At 51.3% G+C, this 19,779-nt stretch overlaps 9 protein-coding genes across 9 annotated transcripts; 7 read left to right on the top strand and 2 right to left on the bottom strand.

The window, feature by feature from the left end:
- Positions 1-1,152: 1,152 nt before the first annotated feature.
- Positions 1,153-2,932, top strand: ALTATR162_LOCUS3822 (uncharacterized protein; the record flags this gene model as incomplete). The annotated part of the gene is made up of 3 exons (XM_043311430.1): positions 1,153-1,377; positions 1,428-2,764; positions 2,824-2,932. The coding sequence occupies 3 exons, from the start codon at positions 1,153-1,155 to the stop codon at positions 2,930-2,932; spliced, it is 1,671 nt and encodes a 556-aa protein (XP_043167365.1).
- Positions 2,933-3,613: 681 nt separating this feature from the next.
- On the top strand, positions 3,614-4,897 carry ALTATR162_LOCUS3821 (uncharacterized protein; the record flags this gene model as incomplete). The annotated part of the gene is made up of 1 exon (XM_043311429.1): positions 3,614-4,897. The coding sequence occupies one exon, from the start codon at positions 3,614-3,616 to the stop codon at positions 4,895-4,897; it is 1,284 nt and encodes a 427-aa protein (XP_043167364.1).
- A 435-nt stretch (positions 4,898-5,332) lies between these two features.
- ALTATR162_LOCUS3820 (uncharacterized protein) lies at positions 5,333-5,926 on the top strand (the record flags this gene model as incomplete). Its single annotated transcript, XM_043311428.1, has 1 exon — positions 5,333-5,926. The coding sequence occupies one exon, from the start codon at positions 5,333-5,335 to the stop codon at positions 5,924-5,926; it is 594 nt and encodes a 197-aa protein (XP_043167363.1).
- A 2,490-nt stretch (positions 5,927-8,416) lies between these two features.
- Positions 8,417-9,024, top strand: ALTATR162_LOCUS3819 (uncharacterized protein; the record flags this gene model as incomplete). Its single annotated transcript, XM_043311427.1, has 3 exons — positions 8,417-8,533; positions 8,584-8,750; positions 8,817-9,024. The coding sequence occupies 3 exons, from the start codon at positions 8,417-8,419 to the stop codon at positions 9,022-9,024; spliced, it is 492 nt and encodes a 163-aa protein (XP_043167362.1).
- A 334-nt stretch (positions 9,025-9,358) lies between these two features.
- On the top strand, positions 9,359-9,948 carry ALTATR162_LOCUS3818 (uncharacterized protein; the record flags this gene model as incomplete). The annotated part of the gene is made up of 2 exons (XM_043311426.1): positions 9,359-9,454; positions 9,505-9,948. The coding sequence occupies 2 exons, from the start codon at positions 9,359-9,361 to the stop codon at positions 9,946-9,948; spliced, it is 540 nt and encodes a 179-aa protein (XP_043167361.1).
- A 372-nt stretch (positions 9,949-10,320) lies between these two features.
- Positions 10,321-11,129, top strand: ALTATR162_LOCUS3817 (uncharacterized protein; the record flags this gene model as incomplete). Its single annotated transcript, XM_043311425.1, has 2 exons — positions 10,321-10,455; positions 10,539-11,129. The coding sequence occupies 2 exons, from the start codon at positions 10,321-10,323 to the stop codon at positions 11,127-11,129; spliced, it is 726 nt and encodes a 241-aa protein (XP_043167360.1).
- A 767-nt stretch (positions 11,130-11,896) lies between these two features.
- Positions 11,897-14,206, bottom strand: ALTATR162_LOCUS3816 (uncharacterized protein; the record flags this gene model as incomplete). Its single annotated transcript, XM_043311424.1, has 2 exons — positions 11,897-13,925; positions 13,974-14,206. 2 exons carry the CDS (start codon positions 14,204-14,206, stop codon positions 11,897-11,899), a joined length of 2,262 nt encoding a protein of 753 aa, XP_043167359.1.
- A 416-nt stretch (positions 14,207-14,622) lies between these two features.
- ALTATR162_LOCUS3815 (uncharacterized protein) lies at positions 14,623-15,394 on the top strand (the record flags this gene model as incomplete). The annotated part of the gene is made up of 2 exons (XM_043311423.1): positions 14,623-14,659; positions 14,763-15,394. 2 exons carry the CDS (start codon positions 14,623-14,625, stop codon positions 15,392-15,394), a joined length of 669 nt encoding a protein of 222 aa, XP_043167358.1.
- Positions 15,395-15,749: 355 nt separating this feature from the next.
- On the bottom strand, positions 15,750-18,456 carry ALTATR162_LOCUS3814 (uncharacterized protein; the record flags this gene model as incomplete). Its single annotated transcript, XM_043311422.1, has 3 exons — positions 15,750-17,122; positions 17,170-18,388; positions 18,445-18,456. 3 exons carry the CDS (start codon positions 18,454-18,456, stop codon positions 15,750-15,752), a joined length of 2,604 nt encoding a protein of 867 aa, XP_043167357.1.
- Positions 18,457-19,779: the final 1,323 nt, after the last annotated feature.

The following is a 19,779-nucleotide window of genomic DNA, read 5'->3' as shown; positions in this document are numbered from 1 at the left end:
GCCGAGTATTCCTGATGAACCTGCACGGCATCATCGCTTTCAATGATGAGGCCAAGCGAAGGGCAAAAATAGCTGGCAATTCTAATTTTCACTGTTTCCACAAAATCTCGTGAGGGCGGATAGTTGTTGTGCAAGGCGTCGTGGTTTCATCCTTGTGTCCAGGTTTCAGCCGTCCTGGTCGCACGTTGGCATGACCGATCTTGCCCTTTGATAGGACGCCGGCAAGGATGTCGCCTCCCATCCTTGAGATGATCAGGCTTGTCATCATGGATATGGCTGCAGGTCCCACATGGCTTTCTGATCAACAATGCTGGGCATCTGCCAACTGCTTTTCCATCGTAGATGTGATCTCATTGTTGTTGTCGATCATCGTCTGCCGTTCCGTGCAGCGCCAGTCGTCATGTTCCATTCCCCCTATCGCCGTCCTTGATCCCAGAATTAGGATCCGCGGACACCCCAGGAGTTCAAGGAGGCACAGCAATGGAATGGTTTCGGTGTAATTATACCGTCAGCGCGCGCTACCGCCTGTCGGTAAATCACTCTGGTTAGCATTATCCACTTCCCATAGGCTTGGGGACACCCAGTCACAGAGTCACTCACGCCCTCATGCATGCGAATGGTCTGGATCTCAGAAAACCCTGGCTCAATGCTGCAGTGCGGCGGTGCGGATAGGACCGATGCAGCGATAACTAGAAGCAACAACAAATCACTCAGGCATTTTTATATACGTGGGCCCGCTCTTTCGTGACGTGGATCCCCGTTGTTGTACTTCCATCGACTCAGCCCTCGAGCTTACGTTTGCTAGTAGCACGGTGGTGCAAATGTCACTGATTGTTCCCCCACAGTATGTACTATTTACCACGGCGCCAACAGACGTCACCTGCGAAAGCTAACGCTTCGGAAATAGCATACTTTCACGCAAACTCCCTGCAATGAGGTTATGATGCAATCGTCGAGTTTCTTTTGTACCTCTGTCCCGTTCCCCTAGATCAAAGATCTACGCATAGCCCTGCCGCACTATAGCATAGCTTGTGTCGGAACGACCCTTCGGCGACAACCAGGGGAAACACCACCGAATACGATACCCCATTGTTTGTACCTATTTGCGACTTGATTTCCTTTCTTCGCCTTCCACTCACCCAATTGTCGACAATGTTTCGCCTGCTGCTTTGTGCAGCACTCTTTTTTCAGCATGCCCTAGCGCTGCAACAAACTATCGACCTTGGATACGCAAAGTACCGCGGAAAAGATATCGGCAATGGTGTTATACGCTGGGCTGGGATGCGATATGCGCGTAGCCCATCCCGCTTAGAAGGACTGCGATTTACCGCACCTCAGGATCCCAAAGAGGAGCGCGATGTTGTCAACGCTACAGAGGTACTCAGAGCGCGTTCATGTGTATCGAAACCACGCTAACAGCACCTTAGTTTGGACCCGTATGTATCGGCACCAAGAAGCCAATCAAAGCTGAACTTGGAGGGAGCAATTCGGAAGATTGCCTATTCATCAATGTTTTCGCGCCAGAAAGAGCCACCAACAAGAGCAAGTTGCCGGTCTACATCTTCATCCAGGGCGGTGGCTTCAACATCAACGGCAATGCCAACTACAATGGTGCAGACTTGATCGATGCTGGCGACGACGGCATGGTTGTGGTGAACTTCAACTATCGAGTAGGGCCTTATGGATTCTTGGCTGGCCGTGAGATAGTTGCGAATTCGAGCTTGAGCTTGAACAACGGACTGAAGGATCAGAGAAAAGCACTTGAATGGGTTCAAAAACACATCCAGCAGTTTGGAGGCGATCCAAAACACGTTACCATCGGAGGGGCAAGTGCTGGAGGAGGCTCCGTCGTATTTCAACTTACTGCATATGGTGGCCGAGACGACGGCCTTTTCCACGCTGCTGCTGCCGAGTCTCCTGCCTTTCCATCACTTCGAGACGTAGCAGATAGCCAATGGCAATTCGACGAGCTACTCAAACAGACTGGATGCGCCGACCTCAACTGTATGGCGAACTTAGATGCGGTCACTTTCCAGGATGCTGTGAGCACTTTGAAGAAGCCTTTCCCGGGCGGCAAAAATCCGCCGCTTTACTTCTGGAACCCAACATTGGACTACGATTTCGTGCAAGATTACACCTTCAACGAATTAAAGGCTGGCCATTTCGTCAATGTACCTACCATCTTCGGTAGTGCCACACATGACGGTATCAACTTTGTACAGAAGAGCGTCATGTCTCAAACTCGATCTCAGGACTTCCTCACGGACCAGTATCCCGCTTTGAACTGGGATACCCTTCGTCAGGTTTGGGATGGCAATATGGCGACCACTGGGGATGCTCGTTGGAGATCACTGACTGCTGATGTTTATGGGTACATCCGTTATACCTGTCCCGCTCTTAACATTACCGATACCTACTCCCTTAACAAAACAACCCCAACCTGGCAGTACCGATGGAACGTCGGAACCGCGTCGCATGTTGGCGAGTTGCTGCCAATCTGGAACAACGCTACTTCGGCCGCTGGTGTTTTTGTACAGGCATACTGGGCGTCCTTCATCCGAAGCTTTGATCCCAACACGCACGCTGCAGAATATTTAGTCTCCAAAGGTTCAGAGCTCCAGAGCCCGGACTGGCACTCGTTTGGCGCGAGCGACGGACAAAGATTAAGCTTCAACGACAACAACAAAGTAAACATGGAGGTAGTTCCCGAGCTGGAGTGGCAGAGATGTGATGCCATCGACGATATGGGTTTGCATCTGAAGCAGTAAGTTCCGTTTAGAATCACGCCAAGTTTAGGAATGCGAACGCTGACAATGATCCTAGACCCACGTCCGACCCCACATCTCTCGGAAGTCGGTACGCACCTTTTACATCAACATATCTGGGTGTCGCTATCATGACCCTGGGCTTCTTCCAATGGGTATACGTGTGAGCGTAGTGACGGAAAATTCGACAGTAATCAACAATCATGTTCGCTCGCTAGGCGTAGTGTACAATCCAAAACGACGAGGCTCTGTTGAGGCGTCTGACTCTCCAGACCGCTCTCTGGGCTCGCTCGATACTCCTGCGATCAAGGCGTCGCTCGACAAAACGGCAGAGCCAGGGAACGTCCAGGTCGAGTAGTATGGCAGCCCTACATGGTGCTACCATTGAAAGAAACTGCAGACCCTCGAGGCACGAGTGTAGATGTATGCAAAGAAGGAGACACGAAGAAAGAAGGCTTAGCCTATGACAAGATGGGAAGGAGGGGTGGGATCAGTTATTGATCTGAGGCGCCGCTCAAGAGTGAATGAACCACTTTTGAATATTCAACAGATCAGTTTTCATGTTTGCGTATTTACTCACCATGATCTCCGCCAGTGTAAAGCGAGAATACACCCTGTGCTACAGAGCACATCCATTATACAGCCAACAAGTCTTCACAATGACTAGCCTCGTGCGCGTATATTGTTTACTCCGACTGATTCGATACCGACCAGCAGCCACAGCAACTTGACATCAAGCTTACACTTCTCTGGAACTTATTGCGCATCACTATAGGCGATTCTCAGGCATCACAAGCATCCTCTTGTTCACCTCGTCGCAAGTATCAACGTGAAATCAATCGCGCATTATGGACTACCAACAGCCTGCGGTATCTTCGCTACAGAAGATGGAAGCAAACCACGATGTTCGCGACACCCATTGGCCGCTCATCGCAGGCAATGAAAATGGGGCTTCATCGTTCTCTTTCGCGGCGACGAGGTGGGATCCGTTTGTCCATGCAGGCTCAGGTTGTACAGATGACTCTACATCCTACAATCCTGCTGCAAATCTGAGGGAGCGATTTGACCAACCAGTGGCAGTGTCTTCTTGCTACGCTTCATTGTCCCCTTTCACTGCCACCCCGCGACAGCCCTTTGAACCACTCGATCCCCATTTCTTGACATCTTTCGAGGCTAACAACGCAGTTGACCGGGTTGCAATTACCAGACCGCAAGCTCAGCACTTATCCGGGCAAGTCAGCGTACACCGTCGTCCAAACTCCTCCATGTCGGTCTTTTCGTTCGAGCAGCCCCCACAGGAGTCGCGCTACTACCCTCAAGCACTGTCCGTAGAAGAAAAGCTAGCGCTTGCGCAAGGCGAAAAGAGCCACAACCTTCAAGAGTGGTCGGGCAAGAACCTCATCACTCACCATGAGGCGCGCAAGAACTTGGTTCCACACGTAATGCCAAAAGTGGAAAAGTCTAATGCTCTCGCGAGTATCGAGCATGACAAGCAGCATAGTCAGCGCGCTCTGTCTAAGATAACAGAGAAGGTGCGTAAAGTGTTCGGCCGACCTTGTATCAAGGTTACAATTGACACTGAAAAGGACGACGAGTCTGCTCATGCACAGTCCCCGCGCGCTTCTCAGTCGACTTACGATCTTCGCCTTCCTACTCTATCACCCGCAAAGCCACATCCGCTGCCCGAATCAACATTTGCACCATCGTCCCAGGAGTTCGTGGACAATACGCCTCACTATCACGCTGCACACGCCCGTGCAGCAAGCAGTGAGGACTACTTCTCGCAACCTCCGCGTCCTCGGACAAGCACCTACTACGCCCGCCGCATCTCACCCCTAGCATCCATTTCAGGTGCACCATCATCATCCAACTCCTCAATCCGAGCCCGCAGCCCTCTCGCCCAGGAAGTCCAGTTCCGTGCTAACCCAGAGACGACGTTCGACTCCCTCCTCGCGCCACATAAATCTGGGAAGGGCGAGGTGTTGAAGGATTCAAAATATGCACAGAAGGTCAAGATACGAAAGGCGAGTCCAAGCCCGAGTCCAAAGTCAAAGGCTAAGACTAGGAGATTGACAAAAATGCCGTCGGTGCCGTTACTGCGGAAGCGTGGCAGTGGGTCGGAGGCTGGGTAGGTTTGGCTTTGGGGGCAGATAATGTGTGCGCTGCTATCACCACGTTTTGACGATGCATAGCCGACTTCGCTTATATAAAAATGCGGTTGGCCTCGTTGGTAGCCCGGTACTTAATGACCATGATTGGATACATTACCCTTGGTATTAGCTGTCTTGAATTATTTCATGCAAAGAGGATGTCGTAAAAGCCGTGAAACGTGATGCCACGGTCGAACATGTGGAAGTGACTTTCTTTCCGTCTCAGTACCAAGTCAACTTGACAATAGATCGCACTGGCCTAGCTGCGAACTCAGCAATTGCCCAATCAGCCTCAGATCTTACAGTAAACGCAGGTACGATACCAACGTAGCTGCAACAAAGGCGGAGTTTCTATGCTTCTGGCTGTACTCCTTCCTCGTTCCACTCATTCATCTACTGTTATCATCACACGCCGATATGTCGCCTTCGGTATCCCTTCAAAAAGGCGACGTATCATACGCGGAGGCAGCTAAAGATGCACAAATACCCAAAGTCTCTTTCCCTGACCAATTTGGCGAGTCGAGGACGAGTCCTTCGACTTCTACTCTCCAGCGACCTGACGGCAGCCCATACAACACGAGGGTGTCGCAGACGCCGGACTATGGTCGCATATGGACCCTTCTCGTGCACATATCTGGTGACAGCAAGGAGCATGGCCAGCGAACCGTATGCAAGTACCCTACGATCCGACCCAACGCCGCTATGTTCCATTCGAGTTCGCATGCGACTGAAGGTCTCAACGACGGAGCCAATGGCCCTTCGAATCCGTTCCATTGCACTCTCCAGCCGAACACCGAGAGTCCTTCGTCTTACGCTAGTCTTCATGATACCGGAGAGGATGGAAAGACTTTGGAGTGTAATCGTACGCTTACATTTGATACCTTTGTCGAAGCGGCCCAATTGGGCGACAACAACCCTTCGGAAACAGCCAAGCGGCGCCACCGCGATCGATTTCGAAGCTGGATGAAGGCACGAGTGGAAGAACTACACTTGATGAGGAAGTCTAGATAGTCTGAGAGAGTTATACTAGACGCCAAAGTTAGGGACCCAAGGCAACGAATATAGCTTAGAAGTGCTTAAGTTGGGAATGGTTTCCTGATCTAGCCTGCGGGGCTCTCAGCCGTGTAGGAAGAGAAAGCACTCTCCCATCTCAGATCAGGTTAGGACGAACCCTGTTCTACCTTGCAGTTTTAGGGAAGAACGTTTCGACGTGTCGCGTCTAAAATACCTACGACGTAACGAAACTTTACTAGCTTGTGAATGGACTAACGCTTTCTTCGCGACAGGTCTCGCAAAGATCGCTCCTCCCACAACGAACCAGCCTTCATCATTCGACAAGCTTCTGTTATATTGTGTTCGCAAAACCGCTTTGTGTCTTTGCCCAGTATGCTTCACACTTGGTATCGTTGCTTCGAAGACTTTTTCCTTACTACAACCCTTAGCTTTCCGTAAGCACTACGATGAGACAAGCCAGCTGCAAGCATGCCAGATGAGCAATAATCTTGTTCTAGGGCACTCGGAGCCATTCAATGTTGGATAGCTGCTTGGTCCACGCTCTACAGGATGGTCGAGTCTACTCTATTACGCCCGAAAACTAACTCTCGATGCTTACGCCCTGCAGCCAGACAAGACTGCAAAGCTTATGCCAGAACTGGTACCCGTCCAATGACCAGCTGTTCCGCGTATTTGGACCCCAAGATACTGCCTCACGCATACCATTATGGCCATTTGGAATACCGCAAGAAGCACTCGATAGCGGTTGGGCTTTGCCGTGGACCAGAACCCATCAGCTTCCTTCGTTCAGGCGCCCTGTTGATCCAATCCTACGTGACTGCGTGCATCTGCAGTCTTGAGCAGTACAGCATCGTGCTGGATCGTATAATATATTCGAAACACAGACATAACCCAAGCCCCGATGGGGTTTACGCAATTGCTGTAGTTATTGCTCCTAATCAAATCCAACGCTATCGAAGTATGCTTACAGACCATGAGCAGAACAGGCCGTCCACGCGCCCGTCATTCGAGGATGGAAATCACGATATCGGGACAGACCACAATCTATCGGCGCACTTGGTGCTCGCAGGTGCCCTCAAGGAGTCGTACCGAGCATCGAATGAAGGAAAACCTAACGGTATTTCTACCTTCCTTCGCATCTCATCGCGAACGACAGTCTGGCGGCGAGGCTGGAAGGTGCCGCTCGGCATAGTTAGTTTCTACCTCCTAGGTCAGTTCTGACCGTCAATTTCAAGCTGGAAGGACAGCTCTTAGGTGATATTTGGTTTGATCTATCAACTCTCGAGCATCCAAAATGGATCAGCACGACGAAGTATAGTGTGAAGTTCAAGAGTTACTTGAGCTGCACCGCAAAAGTCAGATATGAAAATCCTATGTTCGGTGAGGGATCCGTACTCCCTAGGAAACAGTAGTGGAAGACCATCATATGACTAGTCACAGGATCTACCATATTGGCTCTTTCGGCGTTTAACAAGATCCGTTTCAACAACAGCGATCTTGCTCAACTCAAGCCCGAAAACTTCACCGTGACCGAAGAGCTACTCAATGAAGCCCTGGTGAACATCACAATCTCATCTCTCGCACTGAATAAACGCTCTGACCTTGTCAACGGTACTTCGACCAGCGTCTTCAATGTCTATCACTTCGAAAACAGACTCAGCTTCTTCCTCCCGTACAGCCTTTGCCTACTATTTTCTTTGCCGGTACTTGTGCTTGGACTATTAGCACTGCGCCACAATGGCGTGACAGCTATTGATGGAGGCTTTGTACAACTCTTGATGACAACGACAGGCCAAACAAAGATTGAAGATGCGGTTAGATCAGGGTGCCTGGGCGGAGAGGAGAATGTATCAAATGAAATGAAGAGGATAAGGGTAAGGTTCAGGGAGATGGTGGAAAGTGAACGTATACTTCCGATCGCGAAGGTCGCGATTACGCTTGAAGAAGCGAACGACAGTAGTGCAGAAACAATGACAGGGGTACGGGATGTAGATACTAGTGATGATGTGGAAAGAGTAGGTACGAGAATCGACAACGTCGGGCAATGTTCGGGGATGAAGCGGCATGGGCTTGTGAGAAGAGCAGGTTTTGGGCTCGTGGAAGAAACGATGCCTCTCGAAAGGGGTGCTTCGTATGGACGATCTGAAGACTGATCTGGGCAGGGTCACTCACATTTCCAAAGCTTATCGCTTCCGGACTATCCCTACTGCTATCTTCTCTCAGGCGCTGTATGTATGCCCAAGCTGCTACAATAAAGTTTGGTAATGGGAGTAACTCGTTACGAATCTGTCGCATTCGCGGGACAACTCACTGCTTTTGATGAGCAAATTGAAGTCGAAGTCACCTTTACTCTGGTGTTTGACGACACGCCGGCCTTAACCCGATCGTCCTATCACCCTCTTTTGAATTTTGGGTAACACATGATTACCCATCACGATATCTTTGCGCACTCAAGGTCTTACATTCTTCACTCTCTTCTCGATCGCAATGGCTCCAACAGCAACAGCAACAGGTGAGCCTCAAGCCATGCCTTCAAGTGGTCAGTCGCTTGCGGCGCGTCACGGGGTTCGGTCTACTCGTTTCAGAATCATCGCTACGCAGCTGGTGAGACCCCGACCACACACAGAAGGAATAAAACGGCTTACTCCATATAGTCGAACGGTCTCATGGCAGAGCTCGCCCAAACTCAGAAAGATATTACGGACTTGGAAGCTACACATGCCGAAGCTATTGCGAGCAAGAACACTAAGATCATTACTCTCGAGGACGAAGTCGACGCTTTGAAGGTTCGCAACGAACAACTACGTGCCGAGACCGAAAGGTTGGAGACGAACATACTAAATCTTTAACTTCTCGATTACGATCACGACAACCACAACGGCAACAGTGACAACGACGACAGCGACAACGAAGACATAGCGGAGCTTGAGATTGAGCTGGCCAATGAAAAAGCTAAAAATGCGGACGATGCTGGAGCGCAGCAGGAGCTGAAGCGCATCAAGGAGCAGTTAGGCACAGTGATCGCTTTGCTTTACGATTCTGAGTCAAGTTTGGTCGACATGATTACATCTATACTCCACAACCAGGCTGGCTGATCGTGGTGAGGCAAGGCGTTTGGGCTGGAGGTTGAGATCAGATGCTGAGGTTTAGGAATTAGGAAATAAAGTGTTGGACCTCACTATCAGCAATACCGTAGCAGTATCATGTGAGGCTGCTGGCAAATAGCATGAGGCTTCAATTCTGCCTTCATTTTTGCTTCCGTGATCATCCCGCTATTGATCATCCTCCATCTCTTCCGTTTGCAGAATTTCGTCCCAACTCTTACCATCCATTAGAGCTGCAGCCTAGGTAGAAAGACCTTCTCATTGTGTTATCGCAAACTCCTACTGATACCAAAATGCTGGACAGTCATACTCTCATGAATGCGCAATGGAAGAAGCAAAACTAACAAAACGCTATCGTAACCCATCGTTCGAATCCCTTTTTCCCCGTCGCGACACGCGCCCACTTGCGCAGGCAAGCACTGTAAGTTGAGAATGCGAATTTGTACGCGAACAACACTGATATGGCACAAGCCACGATCTACAGCCCATGCTGTAGCCGCAAGATCGTCAGTTACCGCTTTGATCAAAGACCTAAGAACGCAAGAGCGGCAGGTTGATAGTCTAAGAAGCGTTCTTGAGAAAATGCGTACAGATCATGAGAAGCGTATTGACGACCTAAAAGCAGCCCATGCGAAGGACCTCGCGATCGTCAACGAGAATCATGTTGATCAACTTGCAGAGGTCGATGTGAAACACAACGAAGAGCTTACGCGGGTCAAGCTACGGTGCGAGATGAACAGACCAAGACCAAATGAACTATCCCGGATCTTTGAAAGGCAGCGAAGGTCAGCATTACAAGTCGAAATGGAGAAGATGAAAGAAGAAGCACAAACGAGAAATCTATTGGACGAGGCTAAGATTCGGGTGTTGGAGCGTGAGAAGGGCGAGCTCGAGCATCGATTGGCAAAGGTGTAGAGGCAATGGGTTGGTATGGCGGCTCTGTTTCCAGACTAGTGCAACAAAGAAGTCTGGAGACGAGTGAAAAGACGATGAATGTTACACATCAAGGCAGTCAGCCAGTTTGAGCTAAAACCCTGCGTTGGGCTACAAACCTTGAGTCTTTTACACAAGCAGGAATTGATGAATCTTCACCTTCATTGGTGCGCGTCTCGGGAGTTCGTCTTTATCGCGTCTCCTTCTTCGCAACGCACTCACCTTCACCTCGCTCCTTGCAAATCCATGAACCTCACCACGTGCGCGCTTGCCGCCTCAACAAACATTCCACCTTCTCAATATTAACTTCTCAACAACACCTTAACTTCGAACTGGGACGGCAACTCTATCATAATGGATTGGCCGCAACAGTACCGCGCGCGGGTCACGGCAGGTGGGCCTGGGGAATACCGCATGCCAGTGGAGCGAGATGAGGAAGCTGAGGAATGCACTCCCGCTATTGTCCCCAAGTTCGATCTGTCTAATGCTGTAAGTGCACCTCCTCTCGAATTAAGCTCGTGTGATGGACGCACTACCGACCGTATAGCATACGCTAAGTACAACATCAGCAGATCACCATTGCATCCATGAAGTCACCGAAAGAGAAGAGAAAAAGAAAACCCGGCAAACGTGACAGAGATAACCTGCGGAAGGAGAACAGTCTTCTCCGACAAGAACTCGAAAAGACCTCCACGGAGCGAACTAATGCAACGAGATGCATGGAAATGAATCACCTCAAGGAAGAAAACTCCCAACTCCGCCGAGAACTTGATAACGCTGTTATGCAGGGCGAACCTGGCACTACGACAAGGTGGAGGTTGGAAATATTCCAACTAGAAGAGAAACTAAGAGGCGCACTTCGAGAGGGCAAGGATGCGAAAAGGAGTCTTCGAGCCTACAAGAACAACATCACGCAGAAGGAACACAGGGTTAAAATCAAGGCCTTGGAGCGTGAACTTGCAGAGGAGAAGGTGGAGAATAGAGCGACAGTTGGCAGGTTAGAGAAGATTGTCAGAAATCAGAAAGAAAAGCTCAGGGAGGAGATATCAGAGCGCGAAAAGGCGCAAATGCTCTTGTGTAAGTCATTGAGCAGTGGGCATGTATGGTCGGGGTGGACAGAGCGCATCTATGATCAAGAGCAAGGATTAGTGCTTGAAACTTGAATGGGACGAGCAGTACGGAAAAAGGGGAGTTACGGGAGAGAAGACCTGGAAGGACCCGCCTGTCTGTGGCAATGCGCATGGATATGGTCGTGATGAAAAATCAACATACCACGAGAGCGCATGTAGACACAAACCACCACCACCACCACTGTAAACAGTCAGACCTACGGGCAACAGTAACAACGAAGCATCTCAAACTTGGTCGTGCAAGAAGCCAAGCAGCATACATATTCTCATCTACCCTCTCTCAAAACAGAGTTCGTATCGCGCTCAAATCCCGTAACCTCCAATCTGACTCCAAGCTCACCTCTTTATCATCGCATCAGTCTCTATCAACACCCAGCACCATTCTGTTTATCTGTTAATGCCTAATACTACCACCAAAGCCTCGGCCTAATGGTCTCGGAGCCAACCTATACAATAACCCTCAAAGTTTCCCCAACCTTTGTGTGTAAGCATAGTGAACCGATTTGAATCGGGCCAATAGATATAAACTGCTTATCAGTTTTAACGGTTGGTTGTCCAGTGATTAACATTGCTTATCGATTCAAAAGCTATTTCCGAATTCGTAGTAGTGCCTGGTCCTATTCTTTTGCCTTTTTGGATGTAAATGTAAGGAGAGGGTGTGTTATTTTTGGAACGACGGAGAAAACAAGATGATGTTTGTTCTTCATTCTGGCCAACATTGGGTATAAAATACAAATCCCTTTCATTAATCGCGCATCTCCACATGACCGTCGTACATCGTTCCAAAGCACAGGAAAGCATTACGTCAGTCTGAATGGCGCGCTCTGACCTTCAAACTCTGTGATCGTTCCACCAACTTTCTTAGCATCGCCATAGTACCGGATCTTGTACGTGCCTGCTTCTGGTCCTGTTAAACCGGTGTCCCATGTGATTGTAACATCACTTGTTCCTGTGAGTCCGTTGACGCGCTTCCATTGGTAGATCAGCTCCCAGTCTTCATCATTCTTTACCTGCACCCAGGTACCGTCACTGTTTTGCTTCTCGATCGAGGCAAAGGTGCCTTCGAGACGGAGGTTGTTACGCGGGTTGGCGCCGACAAAGGTAGCAGATACAGTGGCGCCGCGGGCGTAGGTGGGTAGGACGTCTTTAGTGACTTGGCCGAATGAGCGGCCGAAGCCTGCGCCATCGTAGACGACGCCGGTGATGAGGGAGATACTCTTCTCGCGGTTGTCCGGAGGGGAAGATCCGGGTGGGGGAGAGCTTGTTGCGTCATCGGCGAGATAGGGAAGGTATGTCAAGGTGGAGTTGATGTATGCGTTCAGAGTGTGCTGACCATACAAGGTAGACGCACCCTCGTAGCGCTGGATACCATACTCCTCCTCTGTCGCGATGTAATGCGTGTAGCTGTTCGCCGGTCCGCCTAGCACGACAATAGGAGAGGAGGCAATGTTCGAGGAGACGACATAATTATGTACTGCTTCGCGCCAGCGGCGACCAGACATAGTTGTTGCCTCACCAGGCGAGACAATGATGACGAGCTGGCCAACACGAAGAACCTGGATGTCGACAATGTTTGGAGACCAAGGATACGGTGTGTTGGCTTGTCCGACATTCAGTAAGACGGGCTTCGGGTACTGACATTGCTTCTGTTCTTTACTTGGTGGTGCGATAGCACTACCAACGATGTTCCAGAAAGGGTTCGATGGCGCACCAGGGTCGTTCTGAACAAAGTCAAACGCGCCAGGTCCATCGGATGTACCGGCGGCAAAGGAGTTACCCATCGCTGCTGGGCATGTGTGAACGACAGATCCATTGCTGAGGGTAAAAGTAAAATTGGAGAAGTCGACAAATGTATGGAACGAGCGAACCTTGCCAGAAATAGGCGTGAATTCGTTGAAGTCATAGATGCTCCTGGCACCAAGGGCCTGACGCCTGCCAATCTCGTAGCATGACTTGTGGCCTCCGTCATTTAGACCAAAGTATGGTCCACGACCGTGGCAGTCCTGACTCTTTCCTCCACAGGTGCTGTCGTTGAGTCGGCACTGCTGGCCTGAACCGTCTTCGCAGTAGGCGCCTAGTACATTAGGAGTCGTGTCGCCAACGTTGGCTTGGGAGAAGCCTGCCACGAAGCCCTCAGCGGCATTGGAGTCGTCGGCGTTCGCCTCAATGTCTTTCTCCAGCAGGTAGGCGGCCACGCCCTTGTTGTCTCCAGCAATGAGCGTCTGGTTGCCAAGCAAGCTTGTGCCATGAACAGGGAACCAGTTCAGGATTCCAATGCTCTTTCCATCACTAGCTCTTGTAAACTTCAGCAGTGTCATGGTCTTGTCCACGTTATCTGTGTAGCGATCGCGTTCTGCCTGTGGATTGGCCAGGTAGGCGAACAGACTGCGGTTGATGTTCGCATCAGCAATCTTCGCAGTCCCAGCACTAACAGTTCCCAGGGTGAGACCCTCGTGTGCCCTCTTGATGGACAGAAGTGTTCCGTCTACGATAGCACGATAGCTCTGCTTGTCGAAACCTTGACTTGTGATCTGGGGAAGGAGGTAGTTCAACCAAGCTCCTGGCCCAGCATGGCTGTGTGTGCCTGTCACGGCTACATTATTCTTCCCATAAACAGAGTACTCGGATCCCATAGCCTGCAGCCCTTCCAGGATGCCGTTGCGGATCGCAGAGTCTCCAGACTGGGTGTCGAGAACGAGGTATACGAATCGTTCGCTGGCTTCGGTCGGGTTGCCGACGATGAAGGCGCGGGAGTAGAGGCGTTGGCGGAGTCCGGAGCCAACTTGCGACGAGTTGGCGTAGCCCATCATGTTGAGCTCGACGACAGGACTGTGCTGTCGTCAGTAGAGTCACGTATAGTTTACTTGCGCCACTCACCCAGTGATATCCGCCTTGCCAACACCGATGAGGTAGGAAGACGGGTCATCGGCCATGCCGCCATCCTGCTTCGCACTATTGAAGCGATCCTGCTGCGCTCCATTGTAGATGTTATCAAGCCTCCCATGCCAGAAGTCGACCGAAGGGAATCCTAGGTTGATGACAAGCTGCGCAATGATCAATGAGGCGACAAGAGCAGCGCCCAAGGCCACGGCGATGTGTGAGCGCGCCATTGACGCGAAAAGATGTCTCGAACGGATGTGTGCGGAAGGAAAGCAGAATCCCTCTGTGGGGAGGCAGGAAGAAGTACTTGTACGCTACTGATAGCACATGGAGCTACGCGTGCCGGACGTGTATGTGTCTGCACATGCGTTCGCCTCGCGCAGGGGAAAGAAAGAAAGTATCGCCGCTTCTGGTGTCGTACGAATGGCCACCAGAGCTCCCACAAGCTTGACAGTCGCGCGTAGCACATGCATGAGTCTAGGATGACGTTGCGGGGTTCCTCGTGCGCTGGTTGGTGGGGAGCCCGGACGGACCCAGTAGCCTAAATTTACCGGGTCTGCCTCTAGTTTCGCGACACCCTTCACTGCCAATACACCAGCTTCGCCAATACACCATCTTCCCCTCCTTCTGCAGGTCCCTTGCAACAATGCCACTCATCCAAGAATCCTACGACCATCTTCCATGTACGTGCAATTTGCGATTACCTGGAACAGCCCCATGTCCGATGCGCGCAGTTTCGCCGAGCGCGCGTGACGATAACCAGTATTGCCTGCTAACTGCTTGTAGATGTCGATACGGAGCTCGATGCTGGAAGCCTTGCTGCTGCCAAAGCCGCTATCGACGCCGACATCAGGAGCGCCGGCGTAGACACTTCAGACATGCACCCAGCGCTTATACCAGCAGCCGCCAAGTACACACCTACCTTTTCCGACTTCATCGCACGCGAACATGCGCGACTCGACGATCACCCAACTTCTAAGCTATCTGGCGTCGACCTAAAGCGCTACGAGGATCTCGATGCGCCTGAGAACACAACCCCTACCAGCGACGAGGAGAGACCAGAGCTGCTGGAGCGGTGGAACAAGGCACTGAAACAGGCCTACACAAGCTCCGAGTATGTGCAGGGCAGGCTGACGCAGTTGGGTCTCTTGGAGAAGTTTGGCAAGAATGCGTGGCTAGTGGGCAACTCGCAACTAGAAGACATCCTAAAGGGGATCGAGGCTGAGCTGGCAGATGTGAGAAAGCAACAAGAGGACATAGAGATACTGAGAAGATCGCAGCAGGATAGCGCAAGCGGTGAGATCAAGACGCTCGAGGAGACATGGAAGAAGGGCGTAGGAAGAGTTTTGGAGACGGAAGTCGCTGCCGAAGGGTTGAAGTTACAGATTCTTGAGCAGAGGAGGGCAGGCGCGGTTTGAAGCTTGAGTTGTACGATCTAGGCGAAGAGCAAAGCAGCATGATACCCAATATACACACACATCTATTACACAGAACCGTTGTGTGTATCCGCAGTGCCATCGATATCGCTCACATGTATTCGTAGTGCAATATTGAATGCACATCTCGGTGATCATTACTAATTATATAGCTAAAATAGTGGGGTACTCGTTTGTAGAAGAGAAAAGTGTTGGAGAAAACACGCCTTTTTCGCCGTCGCTGATTTGCTCATTCTAGGAAACTCTGCAAATACAAGGAAAGTACAACGTTCCAATCATCCTTTTTGGGTATCGAACTCCAGTAATCCGTCGTCGTTAGGTAAAAGATAATCCTCCACTAGTAAACGATACGCTCGTCAAAGACGGGTGCCTCTCGCGAGTGGCCGTTCTCGACACCGTCCCAGTAGATCTTGCCCTTCTCGTTGAAGGTGGCCTGCTCATCCGTTATGATGAGGTTGGGGACAGCCTTTTGCGTGTCCCTGATCTCGCGTGCACTGATGCCCATGTCATCTTTTACAATCCACAGGACAGGTGTAGGGCTAGTGACCGATGGGTTGAAGAAAGCACGTTTCTGAATCTCAATTGGCAGCGGCTCCTGCGGCTGGTGGTAGAACTGGTCGAGCGAGGCTGAGAGGTTGTGGATCGAATTCTTCTCGGGGTTGAACATCTTGCGCAGGAACATAGGCATACGTGTGGGCTTGGGTGCGTAGCTAGGCGTGGCATCGGTGGTGTTGACCTTCTCGCCGTTTTGCGCGTGCATGCCGTCCTCGACGTGACTCTTGAGGCCGCCGTGGGTAGGGGCCGGGTCAGTGTAGGCAAGGCGTGCCTCCTCATGCTTCAGGGCGAACTTCAGGGTGAACTGGAAGACGATGGTGAGGAAGAGGAGAACACACATGATGGCCAAAGGACCAACAGCCTGGATGTTATCGGCGGTGGCGATAGCAAAGAGACCGATCAGGCAGATCTCAGAGAGGTAAACACCAGTAAGCAACTGGCGAAGAGCCTTCTGATAGGCCTCGCCCTTGGTGTCCAGGTTGGTCTCGTAAACGTAGAGGAAGTTGTACCTGAAAGCGATATAGATGAGAGTGAAGCCAACCGTCGCGAAACCGAGGATGAGAGGTGCGATGCCAGAGTAGGTGATACCAATGACAGCCAAGTTGACCCACTTGGGGTACTCAGATCCCCACGATGGAGCCGAGAGCTTGGTAAGCTTGTCGAAGATTTTGCGAGGTGTCTTGCCGGGCAGGATGCGGCCAAGGAGCACGACTACAACGAAGCCTCCGATGTTGAGCAGAGTACCGGCGGCCGACGAGAGACCCAACAGGATAAAGTAGCTAATGTAAAAGTTAGAGGCCTTGGGAAGGTTGGTAGCGAGAAGCTGGAGTACAATGCCCGGGTCCGCAAGAACCTGGTTGATGACGGACGTGATGGCGCTAGACAGAGTTGCGACAAGGAACACCTGGACAACCTGGAAAGCGAAGTACCAGCTCTGGCACTTGAGCTCAATCTGACTGTAGGTAACGTATCCGGCCAACTTGGCCATCAGGCGACAGACGATAGGTACAAGAGCCATGAGGACGGCAAGCATGACAGCTGGCAGGAGACCGGTAACCACACCAAGAATGACTTGGGGGATGTCCAGAATCCATTCGAGCCAGGTGAAACGATCAGCGAGGTAGTTGATGTTGGAGATCAAACCGACAAAGGCGACTGCATACGTTAGCGGAATCCTATAGAACATTTGTTGTGAATCTTACCAGGAACTGCAAAGAAGATGATCATGACGGAGATGAAACCGGTAGCAGCTGCCCAGCGGACAAGGTGCTCCATAGGCTTGATGCGCAGATTGCCCCAAACGACCTCTTGAGGCATAACACCGAGTTGGCGCGCCTTGAGCTTATTGTCGGGCCTGGTCTTTCTGCTCTGCATCATCTGCCAAGCATCTTGCGCGTGCTTCTGGGTGTCGAACTCAAGGAAGACAGCTCCGACCAAGTCACCCTGGCCATTCCAGTGCTTGTCCTGCTCTTGTTGAATCTTGGGAAGGAGCTCAGCCAGGTGCGATCGTCCGTACTCAATGGTGTCAACCTTCTTGCCAATCAGGAACTTTAGCTTGTGTGTTGGTCGCTTCTTGGGGTCAATCCACTTCGTGCCGTCAGACACGTCGCTCGCAACGAAGTGCTTCTTGCCCTTCTCAGCCTTCATTCGGTTTGTGTTGGCATCGCGTGACAGCTGGATCTCACCTTCCTCCAACTTCATAGCAGTCTTGTCACGGTCCTCAACCAAGTCGTCCAACTCCTTTGTGTTTGAAGCGACCCAGGCATGCTTGACGCCAGGGAACATCTCGAAAAGAGCCGACTGGGACATGGTTGTAGGGACGTTAGTGAACAAGATGGTACGCGAGGACAAACGGCTGGCTCCCCATGGTGAACGGCGGTATGCTTGGCGGAGGTTAACAACATAGAACGATTCGCGGGCAATGATGGCCATGACCATTCCGAGGAAGATGAAGGAGATTCCGGCATTGGCATAGTAGCGGTTGACATTGGTGCCTGTGGGGTCGATGTTACTCATAGAGAGTAGGTCGAGCTGTTCTTGGCCTGCACCTCCAGTGGCATTGACGGGGAACAAGACAGGCCATGTGACGAGACATCCGAGGAAGCAGGTGATGATAAGGACCTTGAAGAAGCGCACAAACAGGTAGCCATCGATGGACTGGTGGTCTAGAATGTATTCGTCCTTGAGGTTCTTGAAGTCCTTTATCCATCCAAAGAAGCCTGGGCTCGGTGCGGGCGTCTGTCGCTGCTGTCCCAGGTGGTTAAGGTAGGTTCTAGGCGCATAGACGCGACGGAAGTATTTGCGCGCGATAAAGAAAGCGGCCACGAAGGCGAACGCGAGAAGAGCAGTCGGTACCAGGGTGGATACCAAACTGGAAAGGGAATTGGATGATCCCTCTTTGGCACTGCCAATTTCACCACCCTTTGTTATGGTCAGCGCAGGCTCGTGTTTGTTATCGCAATACTTTCTAAACTTACAGAAGACGACATGCTGGGCTGATAGGCGGTCGCTCGCCCGTGAGGTGAGAGTGTAGGATTCGCGAAAGGAAGATGCTTCGACAGGAAATTAGGAGGCTCCCTGGACCAGATACAAATAAACAGGACTGCGGGCGCTATACAAGGAGTCCACAAGCCTCTAGTGTGACGTATGGTCCAAGCACACTCCACAAATCGGCCCTAACACGCGACTCGTCAGTGCGCTAGCAACTTCAGCTATGGCTACGTGCATCGAGCATCTGGACCCTGGACGCAGTCGTCGACCTGCATCACCAGCCTCAATCGCGGTGGATTTGTTACTGTGCGGCGGTGAATGCATCTCAGCGATGCCGTCGATTGAGGTTATACGACTGCCACGCTTATCGGCCAGCATACGAAACGCGTTCCCATGTGAAGATGCGCGACCAGGGCACAGGGAAATTACCGAGCTGGCGCAAAAGCAACCTTGTGATTCGCGACATGCGGCGCGAATCCAGTTTACAGAACATTGCCAAGCTCCCAGCCAACACCCAGCCTCGTTGGCGATCGTTCTGCAAGCAGTACGCACATTACGTCAATCTTTGAATATCCTCTGCCGGTCTACCCCTTCTCCGTGTTATAATAAAGCAAGGCTCGACTAAAAGCGACCGACAAGACTGTGATACACGCGAACCTACACGGCACAGAAGACACTATGCGTTGTTATGGGTTAGCAAACCGCAACTATGACGATGCCATCACACCGTACTCTGGGCGCACCCTATCACCTTACAGAAAGACATAGGGCACCATCCCCACGACATCTTGATCCCGCAGTGATAGTCATAATCAATTGACTTGATTGACACGCAGCCGCCGCCCCTCGCACACAGCGGGAAGGATTGACAGCCTTCTACCCCCCTGTGCGAACCGACGATCTAGATTGAAGCCACATCCCGTCTCACTACGTCTACGATCTAAATTGCGCATGCACCCTATCCCCTAATCGCTCACGCCAACGGCATGTGACACGCAAGAGGAACTGGAGAAAATTTGAGTTTAATGCTTTCAGCTGGCAACCCTGTTTACAGATGCAGGTTGACGTGGCGCAGCTCTCAGACCCTGCTTTTTCTTTGCTGCACCGCCACACGTTCACACCACTTTCTCGGTGGGGCATCAGCCACCCCTCTTTCTTGCCGAGTCGAATACCACGTGCACAAATTGCGCTACGATCCACGGCCTTTCGATAGCTTTGAGGCAAGCGCAGAGGTATTATTTCAATTAAAACATGGACTAGAGTTTTGCAGGTAGCCCTGGAGTATTTGGGCATTGCCATCCAGCCGATGGAACGTTAGTATC

Source organism: Alternaria atra (assembly GCF_907166805.1).
Source record: "Alternaria atra isolate CS162 genome assembly, contig: 23, whole genome shotgun sequence".
Taxonomy (NCBI): Eukaryota; Fungi; Ascomycota; class Dothideomycetes; order Pleosporales; family Pleosporaceae; genus Alternaria; species Alternaria atra.
Note: the sequence above shows the minus strand (reverse complement) of the source record. Positions and strands in the feature narration are given on the sequence as shown.